Below are 25897 nucleotides of genomic sequence, written 5' to 3' on the forward strand. Positions count from 1 at the left end.
ATCGCTTGAAAATGATTTTTAGGGACTTTTTGAAGGCTAGGATGACATTTCCTTCCTCCAGAAAGGGTTTCCATTTGATTCCGCCAGACCTGTAGAGACTCGTCCAGCTTGGGACCTCCTTAAACCAAGTTTAAGATTTAACACAAGGACTCATGTCATCTCCTCACTTCCCTTCCTCCTTTTCTAGGCTTACACTTCTTTTAACCAGAGGCCATTTCTTACTGTGTCTCATGGACAATGCATTCCTCAGCACATGAAAACTGATACAGAATGAATCTGTAATTTATGAGACCTACCTTGTTTTCTCTGTCTTTATTTCAATTGGTCAATTAAAAGGATTACTCTGTATTGAATATCATTTCCAGTGAGGTGTCCTTTCTTTAAAGCATGACTGCGTCTTCTCTCCTTTGTAAATTCCCCAAGTTCTATAAATTCCCCAAGTTCATGGACTAAATAGCCGCATAAGAAGTGGCTACTTGGTAAATAATTGCTTCCAGGCTAAGACTACTGTAGTTCCCACGTCTCTGTTCATGAATGGATCAAGCTACACATTTCTGGGATTCCTCACACGTGACATGGATATTTTGAGTGTTGCTCAGGTTATCTCGGGCAGTCACGCCCAATGACCCTCTTACTGGTGGACCTCCGTCTAATAATTTCCTTCTCCAGTATATCCGATCTCACTTTTCAGGAGATCTCTCTGAAGCAGACCTCTGATTCCACCATTCTCTTGCTTATAGACCACCATGGCTAATCACCACTGCCTATAGAAAAGCTTCTCACTGTGCTTCTCATCGTTTATCTAGGTGAGGTAGGCAGGTTTCACGAAAGAGTACGATCTCTGGGAAATCAAACCCTAGCTCCAGCACTCACTAGCCACATGACTCCATACGAGCTAACTTCTGAGCCGTGGTGTGCTGATGTGTGAAACAATGTTAGTCTTGCAAGGGATAACCTATGTAAATCTCTGAGTATCTACCAGAATTAAAGCAGCTCAATAAGACATTTCTTTGTAGCAGGGTCTAAAGGGGCTAGCCATGTATTATTTTACTGCTTGTGGATACATAGATACTAGATAAATGAAATACCCTTTACCCATTTCCTCTCTGGACCTAGTTCCCTTATATATAAAGTGAGACTTGAAGTGGTTATTTTGAAGCTTAAATGTGGGAAGCTAGGTAAAGTACCTGGTCCCATACTTGGCACACCATTAGGGATATGATACATGTTCCTTCTTGATCCCTCTTCCAAACTGAGGTCATTGAGGTCCGACTTTCCTTTCCTACAGAATTGTGTTAAAAATTATAAACCAGAGTACACTATATAAAAGAAGGACTGTTAGTCTCATCTCTACTTTTTTAAAGTTTTAGCTACCGTTTAAGGCTGAGTTCAAATGCCACCTATTCCATGAAACATCTCTGGATTCTGACTTCTACAACACGCATCCCCTACTCCAGCCAGAAGGATAATAATGCAATTAAAGGAGACTCTTCAAACAATCTCATCTGATACTTGAATTCCCTATAGATCCATAAGTTTGATTCTACACTGTATAAAGCTAAGCAGTGTTCTAGCTTCTACTAAAACATTTTTAGAAATGAAAAATGCAGTATCTTCAAAACAGGTCTATTTTAGCTTTGGACAGCATAAATATGTCCCCCTAAATTTTCTGCATTTGTTCTTAGGTATGTTGGTGTTCCCCTTTAAATATATTGCCCAGAAATAAACAATATTCCTTCAAATACAGTGGCCATGTATCACCTTTCTTCTGTAACTACAACCTGTGCTAACAGGTTTTCAGTAACCATGGAGCTGTTTTCTCCTAATTACACTGCTGTTCAGTTAAGACCCTGACATCTTATTTTCAAGTACGTGTTGGTGCTACATGACCTCTCCTCTGTCTTGATTCAATATGGTTGTTTTTGATATGTATGACCGGTTCCCCAAATATAGATCCATATTGCAAGCCTCTGGGTACGTTGGGTCTGCTTATTAAATTGTTGTGAACCTCATCTGTCACTTGTGCCCCTGGATCCATTTTTTTTCTCATGAGTTCTTCCAAGGTACTTTACTCCTTTATAAAACTTAACTCATTCTTATGCTTTGTGCCATAGTTCATGTACTAGTCTTATGTCGCTATATCATAGGTGGGGTTCCCTAGAAGCAGAGCCTCAGTCTGGGGGGATTGGGCAGCAAACCTGCTCACTTCCAGGCATGGTGGCTTCTGTCAGGCTAAGAGCAGTTCTCCAGAGCAGAGGGGCAGCTAGGAGTTGTTCTCAGCCAACCTACAGCAGCTAGGATGTACGTGCCCTACTGGTAATGGGATCTTATGGGCTATCAACAGTACCGACTCCAGTTACCTATGATTTTGTAATTCTTGAGAATGGAAACCCCGTGTTTTCTATTTCTGCAGTCTCCATAAATTTAGCTCCATGTCTTCTTGCACAGCGAAGGCACTCATTTGCGGAAATGCCTAGTTTGCACCCATTCCAATCCACGTCCATTTGTAATAAGAGATATCTGTAAGGGACTTAGCCAAATCCTCCCTCAAGCAACAGAGTTTCTCCCAAAGTCCTTACCCACCAGACCATGAGTGATAGATGGATATGGAAGTTTATATTGTAGGTTCCCAGAATCTAGTTGCCCTGTCAACTCAGAGGCTGTCTAAGGACCAAATGCGTAAATTCAGGATAGGCAAGTAACTTCTGAAGATCCAGCAAACATATCAAAGTGCAGAATTTCAGGCTTTTCCACTCAACTCTTAAACTATTTTTGTCTCTTTAAATTTTATAAAGTAATATATGCGTATGGCTAAATATGAAAATGATATAAAAAATGTAATAAATGAATAGTAAAGGTCTATTTCTCCATCATCTTGACTTTTATTTCTACTCTCCAGAGCTAACTCCTGTTAACATTTTCTTGTGTTTCTATCCAGAAATAGTTGTAGATATACAAGCATATCTATTTATGATTTTATACACAAAAATGTATTACAGTATATGTTCTACTCACCACTTTTTTAAAACTAATAATAGATCTTAACAGGTCATTCTACACCAACACATCTATATCTGTCTCATTTTTTTAAATGACTACATAGATGTCTTACAATTCATTTAATCCTTTTTTAGTGGACATTTAGGTTTTTCCAAGTTTTCAGCTCTTAAATATAATCTTTTTGCAATTACAGATTTTTGCCATTACAAAATAAGTGTTCCTCTATGTATTTCTTTGCATATATGTTCTTAGCACTATTAACTTGAAAAGTCTGTCCTTGTTTCTCAATAGAAAAATGATGGCATAGATAGTGAATATGGCTACCGATTCCCTACGTCCATGTTGGATAATTACGAGTCTTTTAACCTAAGTGATGCTTTCTCCTTCTCTACCCATTTCTTTCGCAGCCCCTTTCCCAGAATGCAACTTATAATCAGAAAAGATAAGAAAGTTGTCCTAGTTGATAAAAGCTGAAAGTAATTCTCAAGTTCAGGTCATCATAATAGCAAGTGCTAAAAACCAGATTAGTATATAATCGAAATGACAGGATAACTATCATGAAAGAAACGGAAATTCTGAATCGTGATCAGAATTTAAGAGGTTCAGTATTAAGAGCTTGTCTAATATCAGACTTTCCAGAAATGCAGCCCTGATGTACTTAAAAGCGCTTACTGTCGTCTTTTTTGCTTGCAGTGAAATACATGCGAGAAGCCACACCCTATGTGAAGAAAGGCTCCCCTGTATCCGAGATTGGATGGGAAACGCCCCCGCCAGAATCCCCTCGCTTAGGGGGCGGCTCTTCAGACCCTCTGTTGTCATCATCGCAGCCCTTCTCCTTCCATAGAGACCGGAAAAGCATCCCCCTGAAGATGTGCTACGTCACGCGGAGTATGGCCTTGCCTGACACTGAGAACAGGTAAAGAAGGCCAAAGAGCTCTGCATCTCTGCCGCTTTTCACCCTCTGTTGTTTAAAGGGGGCACTCTTGCCAGGGCTGTACTCGCGTTCTGAAAACAGTGGTTTCCAAACGGTGTTGCAGAGAGAATATGTGTGTTCAAGCCAGGAGAACCTTCCATGAATATAAGCTATACTCATATTTATTAATGTTAGCTAATAGTAAGCAAATCAGCCTCTCTCTGGGCATCAGTGCCCTAAACTGTGTATTTGGAGGGTTGGATGGGAGGAAATTTAAAATTCTTTTCTACTGTAAACCTCTTTTTGTGCTCCAGACAGAAAAAGAAGTGGCCCTGGCGTGACTTCTCAGGCCACGGGATAGATACACCACATCCATGGTGATTATAAGGAGTCCAGCCAAGAGGGGCAAATATCTGGGGGTCCCTTGTCCCCCAAAAGTGGCACCTAGTGCATCTGAACAGAAAACATATATCTTTGAGGCAAACAAGAGACACGTAAAGAAGAGGGAGGGGAATTGACCCAGCAAATGGGGACTCTTGGTGACCTTTGCATTCATACACAAATGCTAAAAATAGGAACAATTCCGCTGGCTCTTATTTGCCATATAATGTGTGGGACAGCTGCAACCCACCCGAGTAGGAAGTATTTGGCTAGATTCAGTGTTGCTGATGAGGAAAAAAGCCAAAGGGAGTAGGAGCAGGACAAAAGTTGCCTCCTTGGCTCACAGCTCAATGCTCTTTTTGTTTTCTTTCCCAGAAAGCTCATTCTAAGGAAGCTGCTGGCCCTTACTCCAGCCAGCTGCAGGATTTACCTCATTCCCCCTACCCGTCCTGTGTCAGCTCTGTGTTCACAGGCATCAGAGATCAGAGGTTTTAGGAGACAGCTGGGGGTATCAGCAAAAGATGAGTCAGAGGAGACAGACTGGGAAGGAGGCAGAATTCGTAGATAATCCACTCCCATCTGTTCTCTGTGTTGTACCCCCTCAGTTTCTGCCACTCTCCTGGGCCTATGGTTGATATCTTAGTAACTCTGAGTTTCCTCTTCCCTGGCCTCGTACCCACCCAATCAAACGTGTTCTTTTTCCCAGGAGTCTGATGGCTAAGGTTTCAGATCTGATGAATTCATAATTTATTGAGTGCTTACCTGGTACTGGGCATTATGCTAATTACTTTAGAGCAGAGACTGCAAAGTGGCAGCCTACAGGGGTACCCAGGCCACCGATAGGGTTTTTTAATGACCCATCTAGTGTTTTAAATAAATTTGAGTCAGTGACCACAATGAATAGTTGGGAAATTTTACATTAAGAATCCAGGTTTCTGCTTTTCTGGAAAAATCAGTAGATCTAGTGATACTAGGCCAAGTTGCTGCAGGTAGGGCTCCAATCTACAGGAGTCCAGTAAAGGTTTCTCCTTCGACAAAGAAAGGAACTCTCCTCATGCCTCATATTGCCTTACACTGAGAGGATTTCTTTAATTACCTGCCTGGTCCTTCGCCCTGCCTGCCCACTCCTTGAATTAGTAACTCTACTTAGTCCTTTCAACAACCCCCTGAGTTTCAGTCATTGTCCCCATTCTATAGAGAAAAAACTGAGGCTCAGTGCTTATGTAAGTTCCAGATATCATGAAGCTAATATCTGACACAAATGGGCTTCAAACTCATGCCTGTAGGGTGGGTGACAGGGTCCGTTTACCAGGAAAAAAACACAGACTAGAAAACTCGGGCTATCGTAGAAATTATTAATGCACTGGGGAGACAGTTCAAGGAAGTGATTTCTAGGGTTCCCTCCCAGCGGTGGACTTATATGTTATAACATTTCTCTCAAGGCATTTAATTATATTTTAAAGGATATTTGGGGAGTTATCAGGTCTTACTTCAAATACTGGAAACTTCATTCTGTCAAGCCCATAGAGGGAATGCGTTTTTAAACTCTTGTATCAGTGCCATTCAAGTCTACCCATGATGAGTGTATGAGGGCCTCCCAGGTAGCAAGCGACAGCCTGTTCTGCTTGGGTGTGAGACTCATCAGGGTAGGATGGAAATTATAACCCTGCTAAACCAGAAGTTCCAGGAGAGGACTTCAGTTCAGACAGATCCCAAACTTCTGGTAATAATATTAACCTTTCCTAATGTATACGTGTATCAAATCACCACAATGTACACTTTAAATATCATACCGTTTTGTCAATATACCTAATAACACTGAAAAAAAAAATTAAAGGCTGTGTGGGGGGCCAGGTTTTGAGCCTGGTTGAGAAAGCAAAGCAAAGAAAAAGAAAAGAAATATTTTATGGAACTCCAGTTATATGCTGGGCAGAGTGTAACGTACCATTCAGAAATATGGACTCTGGGCTGAATGGGAGGCATACGTAACACAAAGTGCTTTTACAAGGTTGAGAAATATAGGAATGGGCAAAGCATCCCAAGAAGATGCAAACTAACGGGAACAACCAAAAAAATCTGTTCTGATCTTGATATATGACAAGGGAAAATGCAGATTGAAAAGCACAAAATAAGGCAAAGAAGGACTGGTTTAAGCTAAAGACCAGAGTTTGCAAAGAACGTTCACCGTCATACATGCACACCAAACAACTCAACAGCGACCTTTATGGCAGAACCTGGGGGAGACGTGAGAAGAAATAGAAACATACTCATATTATGTAATTGAACATACTACTCTCAGTCCAAACACAGGCCGGTGGACAAAAAGTAAATAAATATGTAAAAGACCCAAATAACGTACTTACTAAGGGAGATCTGGACACATTGCAAACTTTGTACCCTGATAAGAGATAATACAGTTTCTTCTCAAAACCACATAGGACATACACAGAGTTAACCACCGGATAGGTCGCAAAAAATGCAGTAAATTCCAGAAGGTAGAAATAATACAAAAACATCTGCTGATGACAGTGGAGTAAAACTAGAAAATCCATAACAAAACCAAAGAATAGAAAGCTTTTCTTCATGGATTCTTTAAAGCTCTCTATGAAATTACTCTTGGGGCAAAGGAGAAATCAAAACTGAAATTGTCCCTTTTCTAAAAAATAAAAATGATAAAAAAGAAATGCACATATTACATATAAAAGAGAAAGAAGGAAAAAGGGAGAGTGTATAGTTTGGAGTTAGCTAGACTCACAATGTAACCTTAGTTTCACCACTGATGTGTGAGTTTGAGCAAGTACCTCATTTAATCCAAATTCCTGGGGGTGAATATTCTAATCTCTACTTTATAGACAATGAAATTTAGTTCAGAAGCGAGAGTTGAAGCAAACCGTCAATCTGGGATTCAGGCCCAGGCCTGGCTGACACCAAGCCCAATTTCTTAATCATGATACCCCACTGCCTCCTACTCTCTAGCACCTGGCAGAACAGCTCACCTGAATTGTAAGCACCGTCACCAGGAGTTAATGGTCTCCTAGATACTAAAGCCTGAGAACTGATGACAAATACCATAGCATCTCGGGGTTTAATCCCCTCGGTGAGTGACACACAGCTTCTTAGAGTTTGCATTACAAACTCTAATGTTCCATTTCTCAAATAGAAACAGCCATAGAACAGCAGGCAGGATTGCTGCTCTTTCTGTGAAAAAGGTCACCCAGCAGGCACTGAATCCACAAGAATATGTCCCTGCTAGTGGCTGTCAATGATTACAACCTTTTTTATAATCCTACCTCTTAAATAACTCTTGTTTTTCATATTCAGCTCTCCGCCATCACAGCCACTGCCCTAGTTCAGGCCACTTCCTCAGTCCTCCAGACTATTTGGACGTATTTCCTACCAGGTGCTTTGTTTCTAGTTTGCTCCTTTCCCCACCCCTTCCCGTCTACCCTATGCCCAGCTAAGCCAAGGGAGCGTGAAACACTCAAAACATTCATTTGGTCAAAATGGCTCCCTCTCACCTTCACTAATACAGAAACTCCTCAAAACCAATGAGGTGTTGGATCTTCCCTAACTCTCCAGCTCCTCCCACCTTATCCTGTGTGCACCAGTATCCTTAAACAACCTGTGCATGTCCTTCACTTGCCTCCCTGACAATGCCCTTGTGACCCTTTAAGCCTCAGCACAGGTATAGCACAGATCCCACCATCCACGACAGCACCCTTTATAATGACTTGCAATATTTTTTTCTTATGTTGCTACCCAGTTCTTAAAATCATAAGACCCTTGCTATCTGGGGCATCCCATGTTTTCATTTTAATCTCCCAGCTTTCTAGAACATAGTTTGATATAAAGCGGACATTCAAAAATATATGATGTTAATAAATGAAAAATGGCATATTGATCTGTCTATTTTTGGTATTCTTACCTGTTCAAAAACTTCTCTTAAAATAATCTTCCACTACGTAGTGTTAGGAATAAGACAATAAATAAAAACACAGCTCTATGCTGCCAGGCTGAGCACACTTAAAGAAACCAGGACAACCTTTTAGTCAGTGAATGGGGTTAAAAGTAGATGGCCCAATATGGAATGCGTGTGAAGCTTTCATCATCATGATGCCTGCTAGTAACGGTCTCCACAGTAGACCTTCATGGTTAAATTATGGATTGATAAACCATTCTTGAAAAATAGTACACCTCTCTATTTATGGCGCACAAATGAAAACTTCACAGAAGGCTCTGTTGTGGTTTCATATGGAAAAGTTCTGCTCAGCACATTATGACTCAGAGGGGTCTGATCAGGTCAGTCCTACGGGACACATGGATATGTTCCGACAAAGTGCCCTCTGTGAGACCCTCACAATCCAGCATCCAATCTTCAGCCTTAGGGATCAGAAATATGATTAGAGGAATAGTGACATTGGCTCCATCTGTGAGGAGTGGACTCATATTAACCAAACAAGCCAGAATTCAGGGGTAATGGGCAAAGCAATTGTCAAGCAGATGGAAATGCTCACATAGGAGGGGCTGTATGTCCTCCCATTATAGGCAGGCTGTACTGGAAGACACGTGTAACCAGAAGCAGAATACCAGGGCACCAAGGAATAAAAGTGACGTGGCTCTTCGAGAAAAGCTAAGCAATGCATTCTCTCCATGTCGGCGAGCTGTGTGAGAAATTAAATTGTCATCAAGGTCATCGATATAAGTGATGCCAATAGGCCTTAAGATGTATATTTTAGACAAAGAAGCTGGAAGCCTTCCCTTCCTGGATCAGGAGAGCCTCACCAACGTGGCCTTTCTGTTAATTTATGCTTTACTGCATCCCCCATCTCCTTTGGGGTATACATAAATGGGCTGGGGAACCCCGGTGCTTCTCCTCTGTCCCCTTCAGCTCACACAATCATATTCCCGATGAGGATCTGAACAGTGGACTTATATCTTTCTTATGAAATTAAATTATTTTCCAGTCCTAGCTCCCCGAAGTTCCTCCCATGTCACCTTGTTTGGAGTTTTAGACGATCCCAAATACATTAGTTACACATTTATAAACAGGTGGTCTTTTGATGACCATCAACAAAAGAGTAATCATTTTACTACTTTAGCCTTATTTCTACCTCCTTTACTCAGTGTTACCCAGTATTGCCCCCCCTCCACACACACACACACACACACACAACGCACACACACCATATGTAGAGTTCTCAACTACAGTTTTTACACCTGGATTACTATTGAAAAATCTTCTCCTTAATACATCTGGAATGAAGATTCATGATGTACTTCTATGTTTTATCATTATAGTACACCCTTGGGAACAGTGCTTCTTCTGTTAAGAGGCTCACAGAATATGTGTTTTTTCTGGCTCTGTTTTCTTCATTCTTGGTTGCAAACATCATGATGGCCTCATAACTGAAACTATTGCTAGCAGATCATGATTGACATTTACATTTTGGAAACAAAGGACAAATGTAAAATCCATATATACTGGTGCTATAGTAAGTGGACACAGTTTAAGAATCTAAAACAGGCCCGAATTAACGACGTGCTAATATCAGTGAATAAAACTCTAGAGTTGAAGTTCGAAAATACGGGTTTGAGTCCCAATTCTGTCACTTACTCCCTTTAACTTTAGCTAAATTATCTAATCTCTCTGATTCCCACATTCCTTATCTATAAAATGTGCCTAATAATACTGACCATGTGTAACGGTTGTGATGATGAGATGACTTAATGTACCCATCCTCTAATGCCTGTCACTATAACCATGGCATAAATGCAGCTTTCAATCAAACTATCCTCATTCCTGGGTGGAGGGGAGGGAAAAGGCTTTTTTTTTGTGGTGTTTTTTTTTTCCCAGGAGAGAAAAGTTTCCAGGTCATTTCCTCAAGCTGTTGAGCAGGGATTATTTTGTAAGACATCCTTTCACAGACGTTTTTAACCTTTTGACATTTCTGGCATTCTGCAGGAAACTTCGTTCCACTTTCTCAACTCATGGGTTTACAAAGCCTTACCTATCACCTATATATCAAACTCCCCATCCTTGGCCCACTCACCACTACCCACCCCACTCCCTGCCAGACCCCACCCCCACCTCACTTTCCCAGAATGCCTTGTGATCAGCTTGAATACTCACCAGCCTGGTTTTCAATACCCTCACACCCTTTTGTGGGAGACCTGAGGGTTTCCTTTCCTTTCCTACAAGCTCAGTATTATATTAAAACACAAATGAGCAAACTTTTCTTATTATATCTTATTAGCATATCCAGGTGTTCATCGCAGAAGGTTTCCTGAATTTGTGTAGAGCACCATTTTACTGGAACTGGAAGCCTCATCACATGGCTATGGAGCTGCTTGTCATTAACTATGTACATCATGAACAGAAGTCAATGGTCTAGTTTTCCAATTATAATTTTTAAAAAAGTTAAACTTTTATCATCATGTTTAAAAATTAAAAATAAACAAACAAGCAAACAAACAAAAAACATATTATCTTTTGGACAATCTACCACTTTCATTTGAAAGTGTGCACTTCTCTCTACCACCCACCAGGAGCACCATTTTGGTCATGCTTATTCATATCTATCTATCTATCTATTTATCTATCTATCTATCTATCTATCTATCTATCTATCATCTATCCATCCATCCATCCATCCATCCATCCATCTATCTAATTTACCGTATTTCCCCAAAAATAAGACCGGGTCTTATATTAATTTTTGCTCCAAAAGACTCATTAGGGCTTATTTTATATTACAAGCATCCTGAAAAATCATGCTAGGGCTTATTTTCCGGTTAGGTCTTATTTTCGGGGAAACATGGTATCTATCACCTCTATCACTATCTATCTATCTATCTATCTATCTATCTATCTATCTATCTATCTATCTACCTACTACCTATCTATCCTTGTTTCTTACCTAGACCACTCCTAGTGAGATATTTTGTTACTATAGGAAGGGTATGCGTAAAAAGAGTGAAGACCTTGGTGTTTGATTCAACAGTGCACACATTCTGCATTTGAGAAATATAGGAAGTGAAATATATAGTAAAATTGCAACAATTTGTTTAAAAGTGGTTGGGAAGGGGAAATTTAGGGCTGAATTAATCAGAAACATGAAAAAGGAAATAAAGCCCTAAAGGTTACATTATTTTTAAGTGCACATAGTAAGACAAAGTAAGGAGGCACGCCTTGCGGCATTCATAACAAACCTAAGAAAATAGATACAACATTCCCTTTTTAAAGTTATTTTAAATGAAAGTTTGAATGTTATCAAAACAATAAAGGTGGACAGTTTAAAAATCAAATAGTTCTAAAAGATTTCTTTTTTAAAAAAAGCAATGAATGTTTATCATTCATTTTGCAGCTCATTGGTAAATCAATCTATAGACTCATGTCTGAAATCTGGGGAATTTTCTCCTATTATTTATTTGATAATATCTTCCTCTCTTTTTGCTCTCTCTCTCTCTCCCCCCGCCACCCCCCCGTTGGAAAGATGTCTAACTTCCTGGAATGATTTTCTGTTTCTTTATTACTTCTACCACATTTTTAAACTTTATATTTTATGACCTTTCCCATGAATATATTCTGTTTAAATTTCACCAGTTATATTTTAGTTCTTTTTGTTCTCTGGATGTTTCATTTTAGTAAAATTTTGTTCTTTCTTGTTTTATGGACACCATATTTTCTCCTAATTCTTGGAGACTATTAATTAGTTTTGTTTATTTTTCTTTGTGCTCTTTGTTTCTCCAGTTACTTTTTTTCTGTTTGTTTGTTCCGATCTTCATCTTTCTTGTTGGAGGCTTTCCTCAAATGTCTTATGATCCTTTGCAAACTTCTCTTTTTTTTTACACTGAGCGACTAAAAAACCTGCTGGGATCTTTGTATGGGGAGGGAGGCTTACCAATAGATGAGAATTCATGTACAGTTATTGTTTGGCAAGTGAACCTAAGAGACTCCTTCCAATCCTACAAATGTCAGCATTTGGAAGTTTTCTCTGGGTCCATTGAGTTACCTAGGGGAGAACCATCCAGTCTCTTTCAGGAGGTCAGACATCCTTCCATCAGGGGATTCAGAGAGAGAGATAGAGAGAGAAAAAAGAAAACAGAGGAGGGCATTATCAAATAAATAATAGGAGAAAATTTGCCAAATCTCAGACATAAGCCTGTAGATTGATTTACAAGTGGGCTACGAAGTGAATGATAAATATCCATCATTTTTTTATTAGTTTCAGATGTACGAAACAATGCAATAGTTAGACATTTCATCCCTCACAAAGTGATAACCTCCTCCCCCAATCTATTGCCCCTCTGATATTGTTTATATCTATTACAATTTCATTGACTCTATTCCCTATGCTGTACTCCATATCCTGTGACTGTATATAATTATATATAAATAGTTGACATACAATATTGTTCAGCTTCAGCCTCAGGTGTACTGCGCAGTGGTCCAGCATCTACACCGTCCATGAAGTGGTCTCCCTAATAAGACATGTGCCCATCTGACATCCTACAGAACTTTTACATTATTGGTTATATTCCCCAAACTGTCTTTCATATCCCCGTGGCAATACTGTAGTTACCAGTGTATGCTGTCTATCCCTTCCCCTTCTCCCTCATCCCCACCCCCCTCCCTTCTAGCAACCATCTGTTTTATTTGTATATCTCTGAGACTATTTCTGTTTACTTTGCCCATGTAGTCAATTTTTAGATTCTACATGTAAGCATCACTTTTTAAAAATAAATATTTTAGATCTATTTGATTTTTCAATTGTCCACCTTCATTATTTTGATAATGCAAGCTTTCATTTAAAATAAATTCCCTTGATGGGCTGGCTCGGTGGCTCAGGCGGTTGGAGCTCCATGCTCCTAACTCCGAAGGCTGCCAGTTCGATTCCCACATGGGCCAGTGGGCTCTCAACCACAAGGTTGCCAGTTCAACTCCTTGAGTCCTGCAAGGGATGGTGGGCAGTGCCCCCTGCAACTAAGATTGAACAGGGCACCTTGAGCTGAGCTGCCGCTGAGCTCCTGGATGGCTCAGTTGGTTGGAGTGCGTCCTCTCAACCACAAGGTTGCTGGTTCGACTCCCTCAAGGGATGGTGGGCTGTGCCCCCTGCAACTAGCAACGGCAACTGGACCTGGAGCTGAGCTGTGCCCTCCACAACTAAGACTGAAAGGACAACAACTTGACTTGGAGAAAAAGTCCTGGAAGTGCACACTGTTCCCCAATAAAGTCCTGTTCCCGTTCCCCAATAAAATCTTTAAAAAAAATAAAAATAAAAAAATAAATAAATAAATTGCCTTGAGAGTGGATAGTGGCAAGAGGGTGGGAGAACACCCATCTGTCAGCTTTCTCAGAGTCCCACTACTCAGCTTGAAGACCTCACATGGGACCCTTGTTTTCAGCCCTGCATCACCCCTGACCCTCTCTCTAGAGGTTCCAAGTTCCTGCAATTTGTGCAGATCCCAGCAGCTCACTGCCCTGGAGTCCTACTGCAGCCCTTAGATTGTACCTTCCTGGGTTCTCCCTCCACTCCCCAGTCAGTTACCTGGCTCCACCTGACTCCATTGCTCTCTGGCCTTCAAACACGTATTAAATTCTTGCCTCTCTTACTCTGTTGTGGGTTTATACCTATTTTACCGATTTTTTTTTTTTAACTAGGATCTTTTAAGGGAGAAGAGATAAACATGAATAGCTAAGCCACTACTGTTTTCCCCCGCACAAAAGATTCATTTTAATGAGCTTAAAAAACATTTTCATAGCCTTGTTATTTTTAAGAAAATCTGTTTCCTCCATAGATATAAACTTCAGTATTCATCCTAATTATCATACATTTTTAATCAGTGCGAGATGAATTAGTAAGGTTTCCCTGGCAATGGGATGCTAGTTTAAAAAAAGGAATTTAACTATCTTTGGTTAGCCTTGAGACAAAGAATAGAGGAGAGGGCTTGCGAAGACTAGCCGCATGATTTCTTCAATACACAATAAAATGAGTTCATTTTAGCCCTCCCATGCCTCTAAGGATCATTCCAGAAAAATTTCAGTTTCTCCTGTTTTAAGAGCACTTGGAGAGGTTGAACTTGACCATCTGGGTGCTAAGAGATTTTTGCTAATGTTGACTCTCAATGTTCAGGTCCTGATCCTTTGTTCTTGATACATTAATTGAACTGCATTTAGTTTGCAAAGAGCTGCCCCAGGATTTTCCAGCTGAGATAATGAAGCTTCTGAAAATAACCCCAATGCTCTCATGCAGGCATCCTCTATTCAAGCAGGCATCATCTACCTAGGGATAGCGAGAAGAGGTGCGGGCATCAGTTCACAGAGCAGTCCCTGCCCTCCCTTCCTTCCACACACGTGTGGAGTTTTATTTTCCTTAATGGAGGATGGTTTGGGGCACTAAGAGCTGCAGATACATTTAGAACAACACCTCCTTGGACACACAGGGCCTGTGTCTGTTAAGAGATACTCCCTTTGTTCCTAAAAATTACTAGAACAGGACTTTTGACCTTTCCGGTCCATTAAACCTGGTTGTGATTTCTTTCCTTTTCTTAACTTTCAAGTTTTAACTAGTTTGGGCCATTCAGGTTCTTTGAAAGGTGCTGAGGCAGGAGCAGTGACCGAGTTTTTGCCCTGACACCGTCGGGTAGGGGAGAGGTACAAGTAAGCCGGCAATTACCAAACAGTACTACAAAAAGGTGATGAGGGAACTGAATTCAGGGTGCTATGGAAGCTCCCTCCCAGGAAAACTCCCTAGTCCAAAGTGCTGGTTTTGGAGGTGGGTTGGGGGGTGGCAACAGGGAATGACTGTTGAAGGAAGGGGTGTCTTTGCTGAGACTGAATAATAACATAGAAGTTCTCCAGGTCACAGGTTGGGGTAGGAAGACAGGGAGGGTATTCTTGGCAAAGGAAATAGTACGAGTCTAGTTCCCAGGCAAGCAAAAGCACAGTTCTGTGAAAGCACTACTGGAGTAGGACAGTGCATGAAAGAGAAGTTGGATGGATTTGAGAGATGTTAAGAGATGGACTCTGCAGAAATTCAGAAGCAAATGGGCTTGGAGGGATGAAGAAAGAGAAGGCGTCCAGAACCAATTTGTGTTGTCATCCACGGACATATAGCCATGGTCAGCCAGCTACCTGGCCCTGTTTCCTAGATGATTACACTGGCCCTGAGTGAATGAGACTGAGGACGGGTGTGTTTTGGTAGAGGGTGGGCATAGGTGAAGGCATAGGATGGGTTTGGGCTTTTGGAGACAGTGCCTGGATTGAGAGTCAGAGTGTGACGTGCCTTTTGGTACTGTTAGGCCCCCGACTGGATTGTCAAGCAAGATGAGGATAGCAGCATGTCTGGTTTTCCTTCTGCGTTTGCCATGGTTCTTATAATAGCACATAGAAATCTCTCACTAAATACAGAATGGCAATTACAGTGATCTCGGTGATGGTCCTGGCAGGACATACCCTTGAAGGGTTAACCGAAGAGGGTTTAATGAAGTGACTATTTACAGAAGAGTAGGTTGTGTTAAAGGGACCAACAATGGCTGGAGAAGCCCATAGGACTTAGCAAAGGAGGGAAGTTACTGCAGCCTGGGGAGGACGAGTCTTGGGAGATGAACAGTGGCCCAGAGAGGATTGGGGGTAGGTCAGCACCCCAACCCTTTCTCTTCTCCCGTTCTAGAATCTCATGCCCATGTTTCTGATTGGCTGTACACAACTGGGAGTCAGTGGCTAGAAAGCCTGAGCGATGCTCTTGTTTAGTATATAGAATTTGACATCTTAGAGCACAGAGTAAGGCAAAGAAGGGCAGAGAAAGCCTCTGAAGGCAAAAACAGGAAAAAAAATCACGAAAGGGTCATTTCATTCTGCCTCTTTGAAAATATGTCTGATACATATATGACAAGTGATAACTAGTTATAAGAAAAGTATGGTTAACCCAAACACTTCATTTCCTGACCTGTTGGATAAAAACACCTTGGACAGTCCCAAATCAATATTTATAGGTTCCTGCTTAATAATAGGTGTTATTCCCTGGCTAGAGTTTTGATCAAGATTTCTTTTAGCTACAGTGGTGCACGTTGGATATAGAGGTGACCATTGAAAGGCTCAGGGGAAAAGACAGTTTATTTTACTCAAGCTGGAAGCTACAGAAGGGCAGTGTAGTGGGGAGTGAACAGGGCAGCTCAGCTAAGAAATGACCTTGATGATGGATTTGCGTCCTCTCCTCCAAAAGCGACAGAGGACTAGAGAAAGTATCACATTCCATTATGACAAAGCTGGGGGCTGGAGAAGGCACAGGTAAGAGTGCTGCTGTTACCATGCCAAGCTGGTTTTGACAGGGAAATATTTATCAAAAGGCAACAGATAGATAGACAGAGATGTGAGGGGAGAAAGGGGTACACTTGAGCGGTAACCCCTGATCTTGAGACTCAATACTCAAAGCTGCAGAATCGTTTTAATGTTAACTTGCTCTCATGTAAAACGCCAAATCTCTTTCCCTCTACAGACACACTTGCACTTGTAATGTGCTGCTTTTTTTCCCCCTGGAAGAAAACCCTCTCCTCCACCTCTGTTATGAAACACACAGTAAACACCAAGTGGTACAATTTGTTTTTGTTTCCTGTATTATTAAATATTCAGGCAATTGGAAAATGTTTTCTCATGTTACCTGGAAACAAAATCCTAGATCCCGAAATCAGAATTCCTGAAGCTATTTCCTCACGCTCTCTGATGATATGTTTTCCTGGCTGTATTGTGCAGCCTTGGAAAGATGATGGACTTTCAGGCCAGGCCAACTTGAGTTTCATTACTAGCTTTTCTACTTATTATCTGGATGACTTCACTGAATTTACTTAACTTCTTTCAAATTTTGTTTAAATATATAAAATGAGGGTGATAGTATCTCTACGTGGGTACTGTTTTAAGAATTAAATACGTTGATAGGAGCCTAATAGCTGGGACATAGTCAGCACTTAGCAAATGTAATCTCTTTCCATTCATTCATTTTTCGGAAATGTCCATCCCTAAGACGATTATCAAAGGATTCTTTCAGTGTCATGAAGATGTGCTAAGAACTTTTCAGATAGTTTTAGGTACTACTTGGAAAGCCCTGGGTAAAATTTTGAACTGAAAAGTACAAAAAGCTGTTTGGGTGGATGAAAACCACAGCGTGACTTTGTACATTTCTGTCTGATACTGCATCAGTAGTAGCTGACAGTTTGAAGAACTGGGTCAATTTGCAAATGGTATCTTTAGATTAATTTCTCCAGGAAAGACAGAGACAGGACCTGAATCACTAAGAAGGGGTAGACGCCTTCCAAGGCCAGACAGAAATATCCCAGTAAAATTCTCTAGCCTGCTGTCAGATTCGTAGAGAAGGAGAGTGACAGGTAAAACTGCATGTATGGGCCAGAGTAGGAATTCAAACCAAAATAGTTCTGCTGATACCATAGTAATCCCAGGATAACACGGGCTTCAGTTTGCCTCAGGTTTCCAGGTTTCACAAATCTATTATCGTTATAGCGTATGTGTGCAAAGTTATAATAATTCTATTCATGAATGACCAGCAGTATAGAGAACATGTGTTTTGCCATTTTTTTTCCAGTTCTGAAGATTTTTCTGTTGTGTTCCATCCATTTTTTTTTTTCTTTCTGAATCCTTCATAAGGGGAAAAATACACCATTTTGAGGCAGATGCTTATAGTTTTTGATGTCTGTGGAGGGGAGAAGAACTAACTAGTACATATGAGCATTGAGCTAAATGAACTACCCAAACCTCCATTACAAATCAGTGTTCAGAGGAGCTGTGAATTAATGAATTGCTCTCTTAGAAGTCTGCATGTTTTAGTGGAAAGAGATTGTGACTCTGAAATCAGACGGATTTAAACCTAGTTCTTTGTGATCTTGTACACTTTATTTCACCTTTCCGTGCCCCCATCAACCCATCTATAAAATGGGTATAATGAGACCTACTTTTCAGAGTTGTTCCACAGATTAAATGCCTTTCAAAACGAGGAATGTATCACACCTTGGATAAGGTGGGTTTTCTAAGGGAACATATAAAGCCACTGAATGAAAAGGTATGCCTTCCAGGAACATGAATTTTGCGAGAATAGAATTTATTATAGAGTTCATTTACATGAATTTTAAAGCTAGAAGAAAAGACTTCAAACAAATTTACTCTTTCAGTTATTTTATCTCAAACCTAGATTCTCTGAAAGTACAGGTTCACTCAGTTCAATAATGAAGAGTTCTCAGAAAGTTGTTAGAAGAATTTATGTATATAACAGTATTTAGCAAATGTTAGCGTGAAAGAAATAGAAACCAGTCTAGGTAACTTAAGCAGAGGGGGATTTAATACCGGTACCCTTAACAGATATTACACATTCAGTTCCAGACTACAGGGATAAAGTGAATAATAATCTTATGGTGGTGGAGGGTCTTGCCTTCAATTCGTAAAAAACGCAACGACTGTGGAGCACAGAAAAGCAATGCACAATAACATGAAGTATGCCTGTATAAGGAGTGAGTTGCTTAAAAAAAACAACTGGTCTCTACTACAGATGGGGTCTCCACTAATGACCCTCGGAACACTATAAATTTGATATAATCAGGAAAGTGGGGGACCAGGAGGTTGCCGTTGGAGCTGTAAGAATTATATAGTACCAGAGCAGTGATCCAGGAGCCAGGGAACGGGAATGAGGATGCTGGCACCTTGCAACTGCCTCTTGACACCTGGAAAGCTGGTGATTGAACACTGGTGCTCCAAGCCAGCTGCTACTGCCTATTCTTTTTGACACTGACAGCTTTGCTTGCCAGCAGTGGTAATCAAAACATCAGGAGTATGTTCTCCTCTTCACCTTCACCTTCTAAATCTCACAGAATATACATACATATATATATATAGCAGAACCTAATATGTCTCCAGAATCCTAGTTGCAAGGGAACCTGGAAAGATGCTGTTTTTTTCTTTTTAAATTTATTTTGTTTTTTAGCATTCTGCATCATAAAGAGAGTACAATGAGGCTGAGTAAACCAGTTCACAACATCTGTCACACAAAGTGTTGGTTACTGGGTAGAAGCTCAAGAAATACTAATTATCTCCCCTTCCCTTTTAAAGACTTAAAACAAGAGCTGAGAGGACACTCTGTGCCTTGGTATGGTTTGGAGAATTGTGCCAATGGTAGTTATCTCCCCTGCTAAATCAATTTTGTAGAGTTCTGGAAATCGGTTATAGTGGCAAAGACAGTAGAGCTCACCAAAGAATCCATTTGTTCTCCTGAATTTCCAGGCCTTCTTTAGTAGTATCGGGCCTTGCAACTAATTCTGACTAGTGAAATGTGATCAGAAATGATGTGTACACTTCTGAGCTGAGGCAGTGATGGGCACACATGTTCTTAGAGATGCCACTATAAATGGTGGAGCTTCCTTAAGCCTGGCTCCCTGAGTGACCTAATGGAACACATCCCACCCCCACCTCAGACCCTTTTTGGACATGTAGCATATGCCCACTTTATTTTCATAAAGTTTGGTTAGGTTAGCTGACTGAGATTTCAGAATATTTTGATACCACAGTATAAACCTATCCTACCGTGACTAATATAATCTTCATGTAAGTAAATATACTAACCATTCAGTCGAGCTGATTAATGTTTACTGCTAAACACCAGTGATTCTCATGAAGCTAGGAGTCTTCTATAAATGAAAAATTTTCCTCTTTCTTTCCAACTTTATATAGTATTTAATATAGAGCGTAAAAACAACCATATTGCTTCCTTTTTCGTTGAAGCCATTCAAGTAAATAAGCAAGGCCTAAAGGTACCTGATGAAGGACCATTGGGCCTTTTCACACTCAGAACATGTGAAAAGCACCCTTTGTTGTTGCAATTATAGATGTTGCTTTGGGAGACTCTTATTATCTGTGGCTAAGGCTCTTTTTCTCTGATTCTAGAGGACACCTTTGTTCAAAAAGAAGCCTTGCTTGTGTTTGTCTCAGCAAAACCAGACGAAATTACAGTATAACCAAATTTTGCCACAACCAAAATGCTAGAATTTGTGTGTATTTTCATGGCATTTCTTCTGCCTTTCTAGATTATAATCACTTCCTTTTGAAGACAAGACCACCACTTTTTGATAAATGAAGACCAGAGACTTGAAAACACTCTGTTTTTTAACCTCACTCTCATATTTCCATCTGAATTAGTTTCCACTACAATAATTCTCAAGCTTCCTTTTTAAAAATCTTGTCCTGGCAGCATGGGTGTCAAAATAAAATAAGGTAATGTATGCTAAAGTATTGCATAAGCTATGAAGCTATAAGAATGTAAGAAGAAAAAAACATACCTCGCTGAAGATGTCTACAGCTCATTACCCTTTCACTGGGACCCACAAGAAACACAAAGCTTCCTCAACTTGAGGCTCCATGTATCAGCCCTTTGTAGCTGTTACCACGTGGTGTTTTTACATTTATTTGTGTCTTTATTTTACTAACATCTGACTCTCTCACTAGTTCCCATGAGTGCAGTGGTTGCTTTTGCTCATAATTCTGTCCCCAGCACCCAGCCCAGTGACTGGCTCAGGGTAGGTATTGAATATATATTCTTTGGATGAATATATGTATGGATGGATGGACTGATGAGGGAAAGAAAATGCCAGAAAGACCCAGGAGATGGAGAAGAACTTCTCAGCTTTCCCAGTCAGCATTCCTATAGTCTGCATGTTACCGTTGGCAGGGCCAGATGTGTAGAATTTCTTCAGCTATTATCTTTGTGGTGCCTTGGAAGTGCCCCAAGATCTTCCTGATCCCCAGATAGAAAAATTCTTCTTTACAATGATTGCTTCAGTCAGCATATTAGGTTGCGAAACCTGTGAGGCACCATTTATTAGGAAAAGAAAAAAAACACCTTCAACTATGATCTCAGTGAAGCTTTTTTCGAGAGAACCAGAACTGTGACCTCTGCTTACCTATTTGTAAGAGTTGGAAAGCTTTATGATGAGCTCCAAGCAGTGTCGCTACTACCCTGTGGCCTCTGTTCCTATTGCAGTTGCAGCCCTTCAGCTTAGAATTGCTTGTCCCGAGAGCTGTGAACTCAAGCCCAGAGGAGCTGCTGGGGAAGAGGGGTAGCTGTGGGGCTGGCTTTGGGAAAGACAGTGGCTCTCCCCTTCCAGGAGGGCCAAGAGCTACAGTCCTACTGGAGCTCGAGGGCCCAAGTACAGGCATTTCTGGGAATCTGACAGGTCTCATGCTGCTCCAGATTGGCCAGCTGTCCCTGCACTGCCCTACATAGCCCAAACACAGAGGATGGTTTACAGGAAGTCAAAATCCAGCCTGCAGAAGCTTTCCCGGCAGGGTCTACCCAGGAAAACAGACTATTCTGGCATTTTAAACAGAGGGAATTGAATGTAGGGAATAGCTTATAAAGGTAAAGGAAGAGCTGAAAAACCACCAGGGGTTTTCCCTTCCCCCTACCCTCCAGTCTTGCCCAGTGCCTTCTACGGGCAGAAGCCATGTGACACAGAAGCCTCAAGTTATGATCTCCCCCACCCCCATCATATTGAGCAAAGACAGGGAAAGTGCAAGGAATGGACCAACAGTCCCAGGACAGGGCTAGGGAGGCATACCCCTCCTATCTACTATCCAAAATACACTTAGAGTCTCAGACTCTGTAGACTCTTAACAACCATTGCTTAAGCAGCTTTACAGTATATATGACATTATGTTATCGTTGCCTGATTCTTTCTCTGAATTGATTTCTTAGTTCAGGGGTTTGAGCTAGTGCATACTTAATCATCCAGTACCTTAATCAGTGTCTGACACGTAGTAGGTGCTCAATACATGTCTGCCAATAGAATGGGTGAATTCATGAATACAAGGAAGCTAGACCTATACTTTTGAGAACACGATATATTTTTAAGTGCTGGAAGGAACCTTAGAGAACAATTTACACTTGAGTAATCTGAAGCCGAATTGAGAAGGGTTCTCAGGTTGCAATAGGAACTTAGTGGCAAAATGATACATGAATGATGTCTTAATGTCTTCCAGCTTCTTGTTACTCAAAGTAAGTATGCTATAGGAACTCCAGCAGCAGTTCGCACCCTGGGGGTTTATGAGAAATGCTAAATCTCAGGCCCTACTCCAGGCCTGTCAAACCAGAATCTGCATTTTAATATGATTCATCCCATTACAGTTTGAGAGGCATTTTCATTTTGACTAGATCACTGGTCTTTCAACAAACTAATCTCTCATCCTCTAGTTGAATGCCCCCTTTTTTGTTGTTGTTTTCTAGAGATGAAATTCAATTTCCTAGTGATTCCACATGTGTGAGGAATTTATTAAGGAGGGGATGGTGGTGAAATTAATTAAATTCACTCAATGCCTTGGAAACAAAGCTTTAACAAGTGATCAGAAAAAGTTCCTTCAGTTCACATGGGATAACTGATTTTCCTTTTATTCTAAACAAGAATACATTCTAGCACCCACCCTGCCTCATATCCAGGCAAAATATCAGTGCTCCAACTCATAAAAGGTCAACATGGTGCTCTCAATGACTTTTATGAAATGCTTATCTCAAAATTAGAAGCACTATGGAGATGGTTATATGTACGTGATCCAGCCTCTCAATGTCATCAGCCTTGTATCCAGATCCTAGACTGCTTCATCCCCTCACATTCTAAGCTGAACCCATTTGAGGCTTCATTTTCTCCTATCCGAAGTAGAGCCGATTTTCTATCATAGTTTTACAGGGAGTAGAGTAAGAGCAAGAAACAGAGAAGTCAACAGCTCATCAGCATAAAGTATTTCCCGCTAGAGTTTCAATGTCTGCCTCTAAGTCTAAGCCTAAGGGTTGCTTACAATTAGTAAAATGGTGTCACTTGTGTTTTTTATTTCCTCCAGCTGTGCTTGATGCAAAATAAGTGATGGTGTTGGCCGGGCCCAGAAAAAAAGGAGGGAATATTAAAGCCATGGGTAATATCCACACCTTATAATTGGTTCCTTCCAAAGTTGTTTGCTGATAAACGGATGCCAGAAAGACAGATACTTTGGGGGGTTGGTTCCTCTTTGGAAAGACAGCACTGCCCAGTAAATGCTTTTGAACTGACCGGAAGTGAATACAATGTAATCTGTCACTTAATATAGCAGTGATTGCAAGCGCCATAATGCCTTACTAATAAAGACCGCCATGCTGAAAAGACTACATCTTAAAAGGCAAGGTACAAGACTTCCACTCTGATTGAGATGGAATAACAGGAATTAGATTTACTCTCACACCTGAAACGACCAAAAAACAGGCAAACTATGTTCTCAAGACCTTAGACGTCAGGCAGTGATTCCCGAGAAATAGGAAACAAACAAGGCAATCCCTGAGATGACCTTAGCTTTCTGCCTTGAGAGAGTTTTCAGACCATGGCAAAGGGAGAGGGAACCCCTGTGGAGCATTAAAGGCTCCTTGAGTTGTTAAGACAGAGCTGAGAGTCCAGGAAGACCAAAACAGCTAGCACCCACAAGGCAGACAGCAGAGATGAGAAAGCTGCACAGAGAGAATTCTGGAGATTTCCCTCAAGAGGATCCCTTGAGTTCAGTTAAATACTGGTGAGCACATGTGTGTAAGGAAACTAAGAAGGGCCAAGGAAGAAAATGACCCCAAAAGAAGAGAGATAACATTGCTCAGCCCTCACACAAGGCCAGGAATAATGCCTGTCCTGCCAGTGGGACTGGAAAATAGCGTGATTTATATAGGACACTGGGTAGAGTAAACTGAGGGCCTCCCCTCAGCAGAGGGACAAAATTTGCCCTAGATGCAAAACTACCCAGTCCTTCCTAAGAAACCTTAAAGCAACACCTGGAAAGATCAAATGTTTTCCAAGTAGCTTAACTGTGTCCCAGAAAGAACCATTTAAGAATATAAAAATATCTGGCACTCAACAATGCAAAATTCACAATGTCTGGCATCTACTAAAAAATTACCAGGCATGCAAAGAAGTAGGAAAATATGATCCATGATGAAGAGGAAAACCAATCCATTGAATCTGACAAGGAACTGACAGAGATGTTAGAATAAGCCAAGGACATCAAAACAGTTTGTATAACTACTCCATATGTTCAAAAAGTTAAAACGCATGAGAGATACATAAAAAAAAGATGCAAATCAAACTCCTAGAAATGAAAACTACAGTGCAAAATGAAAAATGCACTGGATGGGGTTGATGGCAGATAAGACCTAGAAATAGAAACTATCCACAAAGAAACACTGAGAGAAAGGACATTTTTTAAAAAGAAATGAACAGAGAATCAATGAGCTATGATACAAATTCAAGCCGCGTAATATACCTATAGCTGGGTCCTCACAGGGGGCAAAGGACAGAAAATCATTTGAAGAAATAATAGCTAAAAATTGTCCAAATTTGATGCAAGCTATTAACCCATAGCTCCACAGATGCTCAATAAACCCTACATACATGACACATGAAGAAAGTGACACCAAGGCACATTATCATCAAATTGCTCAACACCAGTGATAAAAAGAAAATCTTAAAATCTGCAAAGATAGAGAGAGGGACAAAGAGAAAGGCCTGCTATAGACTAATTATTTGTGTCCTCCCCCACCCAATTATGGTCAAACCTAATTCCCAGGGTGATGGTGTTAGCAGGTGGGACCTTTGGAAGGGGATTAATTAGTTCATGAGGGTGGAGCCCTTATGAATAAGATTAGTGCCCTTATAAGAAGAAAACCTAGAAAGCTCCTAGCCCTTTCACCATGTCAGGATACAGTGAAAACATGGCCACTTCTGAAGGAACAGTGTCCTCACCAGACACTGAATCAGCCAGTGCCCTGATCTTGTACTTCCCAGGCTGCAGAATGGTGAGCAATAAGTTTGTGTTGTTTGCAAGCTACCCATTTTATGATATCCTGTTATAGCAGGATATATCCTGAATAGACTAAGACAGTGACTGATTTTCCATGAGAAGAACTGCAAAGAGAGTCAAGCAATGTCTTCGAAGTAGTGAAAGAAAATAGTCTGTCAAGTTAGAATTCTATAGCCAATGAAAATACCTTTCAAAAATTAAGGTGAAATAAAGACTTGTTCAGACATACAAGGGCTGAAAGAACATATCACCGGCAGGCCTGTTCTATAAGAAATGCTAAAGAAAGTCCTTCAGATGGAAAGAAAATTATAACAAATTGAAATATGGATATACAGAAAGGAATGACTCTATACTGCTAGGATGGCCACTCTCCCCTTCTTGATCTGTAGGTCCAGTGCCATACCAAGCGAAATCTTAGCAGGCTTTTCTGTACAAATCGGTAAACTGATTCTAAATTATATGGAAATACAAAGGACCTGGAATAGCCAAATGGTCTTGAAGAAAGCAAAATTGGAGGGCTAACACCACCTCATTCAAGACTTTTTATAAAGTTACAGTGACCAAAACAGTGGGGCACTGATATCAAGCTAGATAAATTGATCAATGAACATGTTAAGGAGTCCAGAAATACACATATACATATGTATGAAAAACTCTCTCAATTCAATAAAAAGCAATAATACAGTTTTTTTTAAAGGGGCAAAAATTTATACTGACACTTCACCACAGAAGATAGATAGGAAATAAGT

General features: G+C 40.6%; 1 protein-coding gene across 1 annotated transcript in view; it reads left to right on the top strand.

Moving 5' to 3' along the window:
- SNTB1 (syntrophin beta 1) overlaps nt 1–25897 on the top strand; it is a 206603-nt gene that overhangs the window by 93721 nt on the left and 86985 nt on the right. Inside the window, exon 2 of the mRNA XM_019717404.3 lies at nt 3694–3916. Within this exon, the coding sequence (XP_019572963.2) occupies nt 3694–3916 (223 nt within the window). The remainder of the gene's footprint in view (nt 1–3693; nt 3917–25897) is intronic.

Source organism: Rhinolophus sinicus, chromosome 6 (assembly GCF_057876585.1).
Source record: "Rhinolophus sinicus isolate RSI-liver-muscle chromosome 6, RSI-T2T, whole genome shotgun sequence".
Lineage (NCBI taxonomy): Eukaryota > Metazoa > Chordata > Mammalia > Chiroptera > Rhinolophidae > Rhinolophus > Rhinolophus sinicus.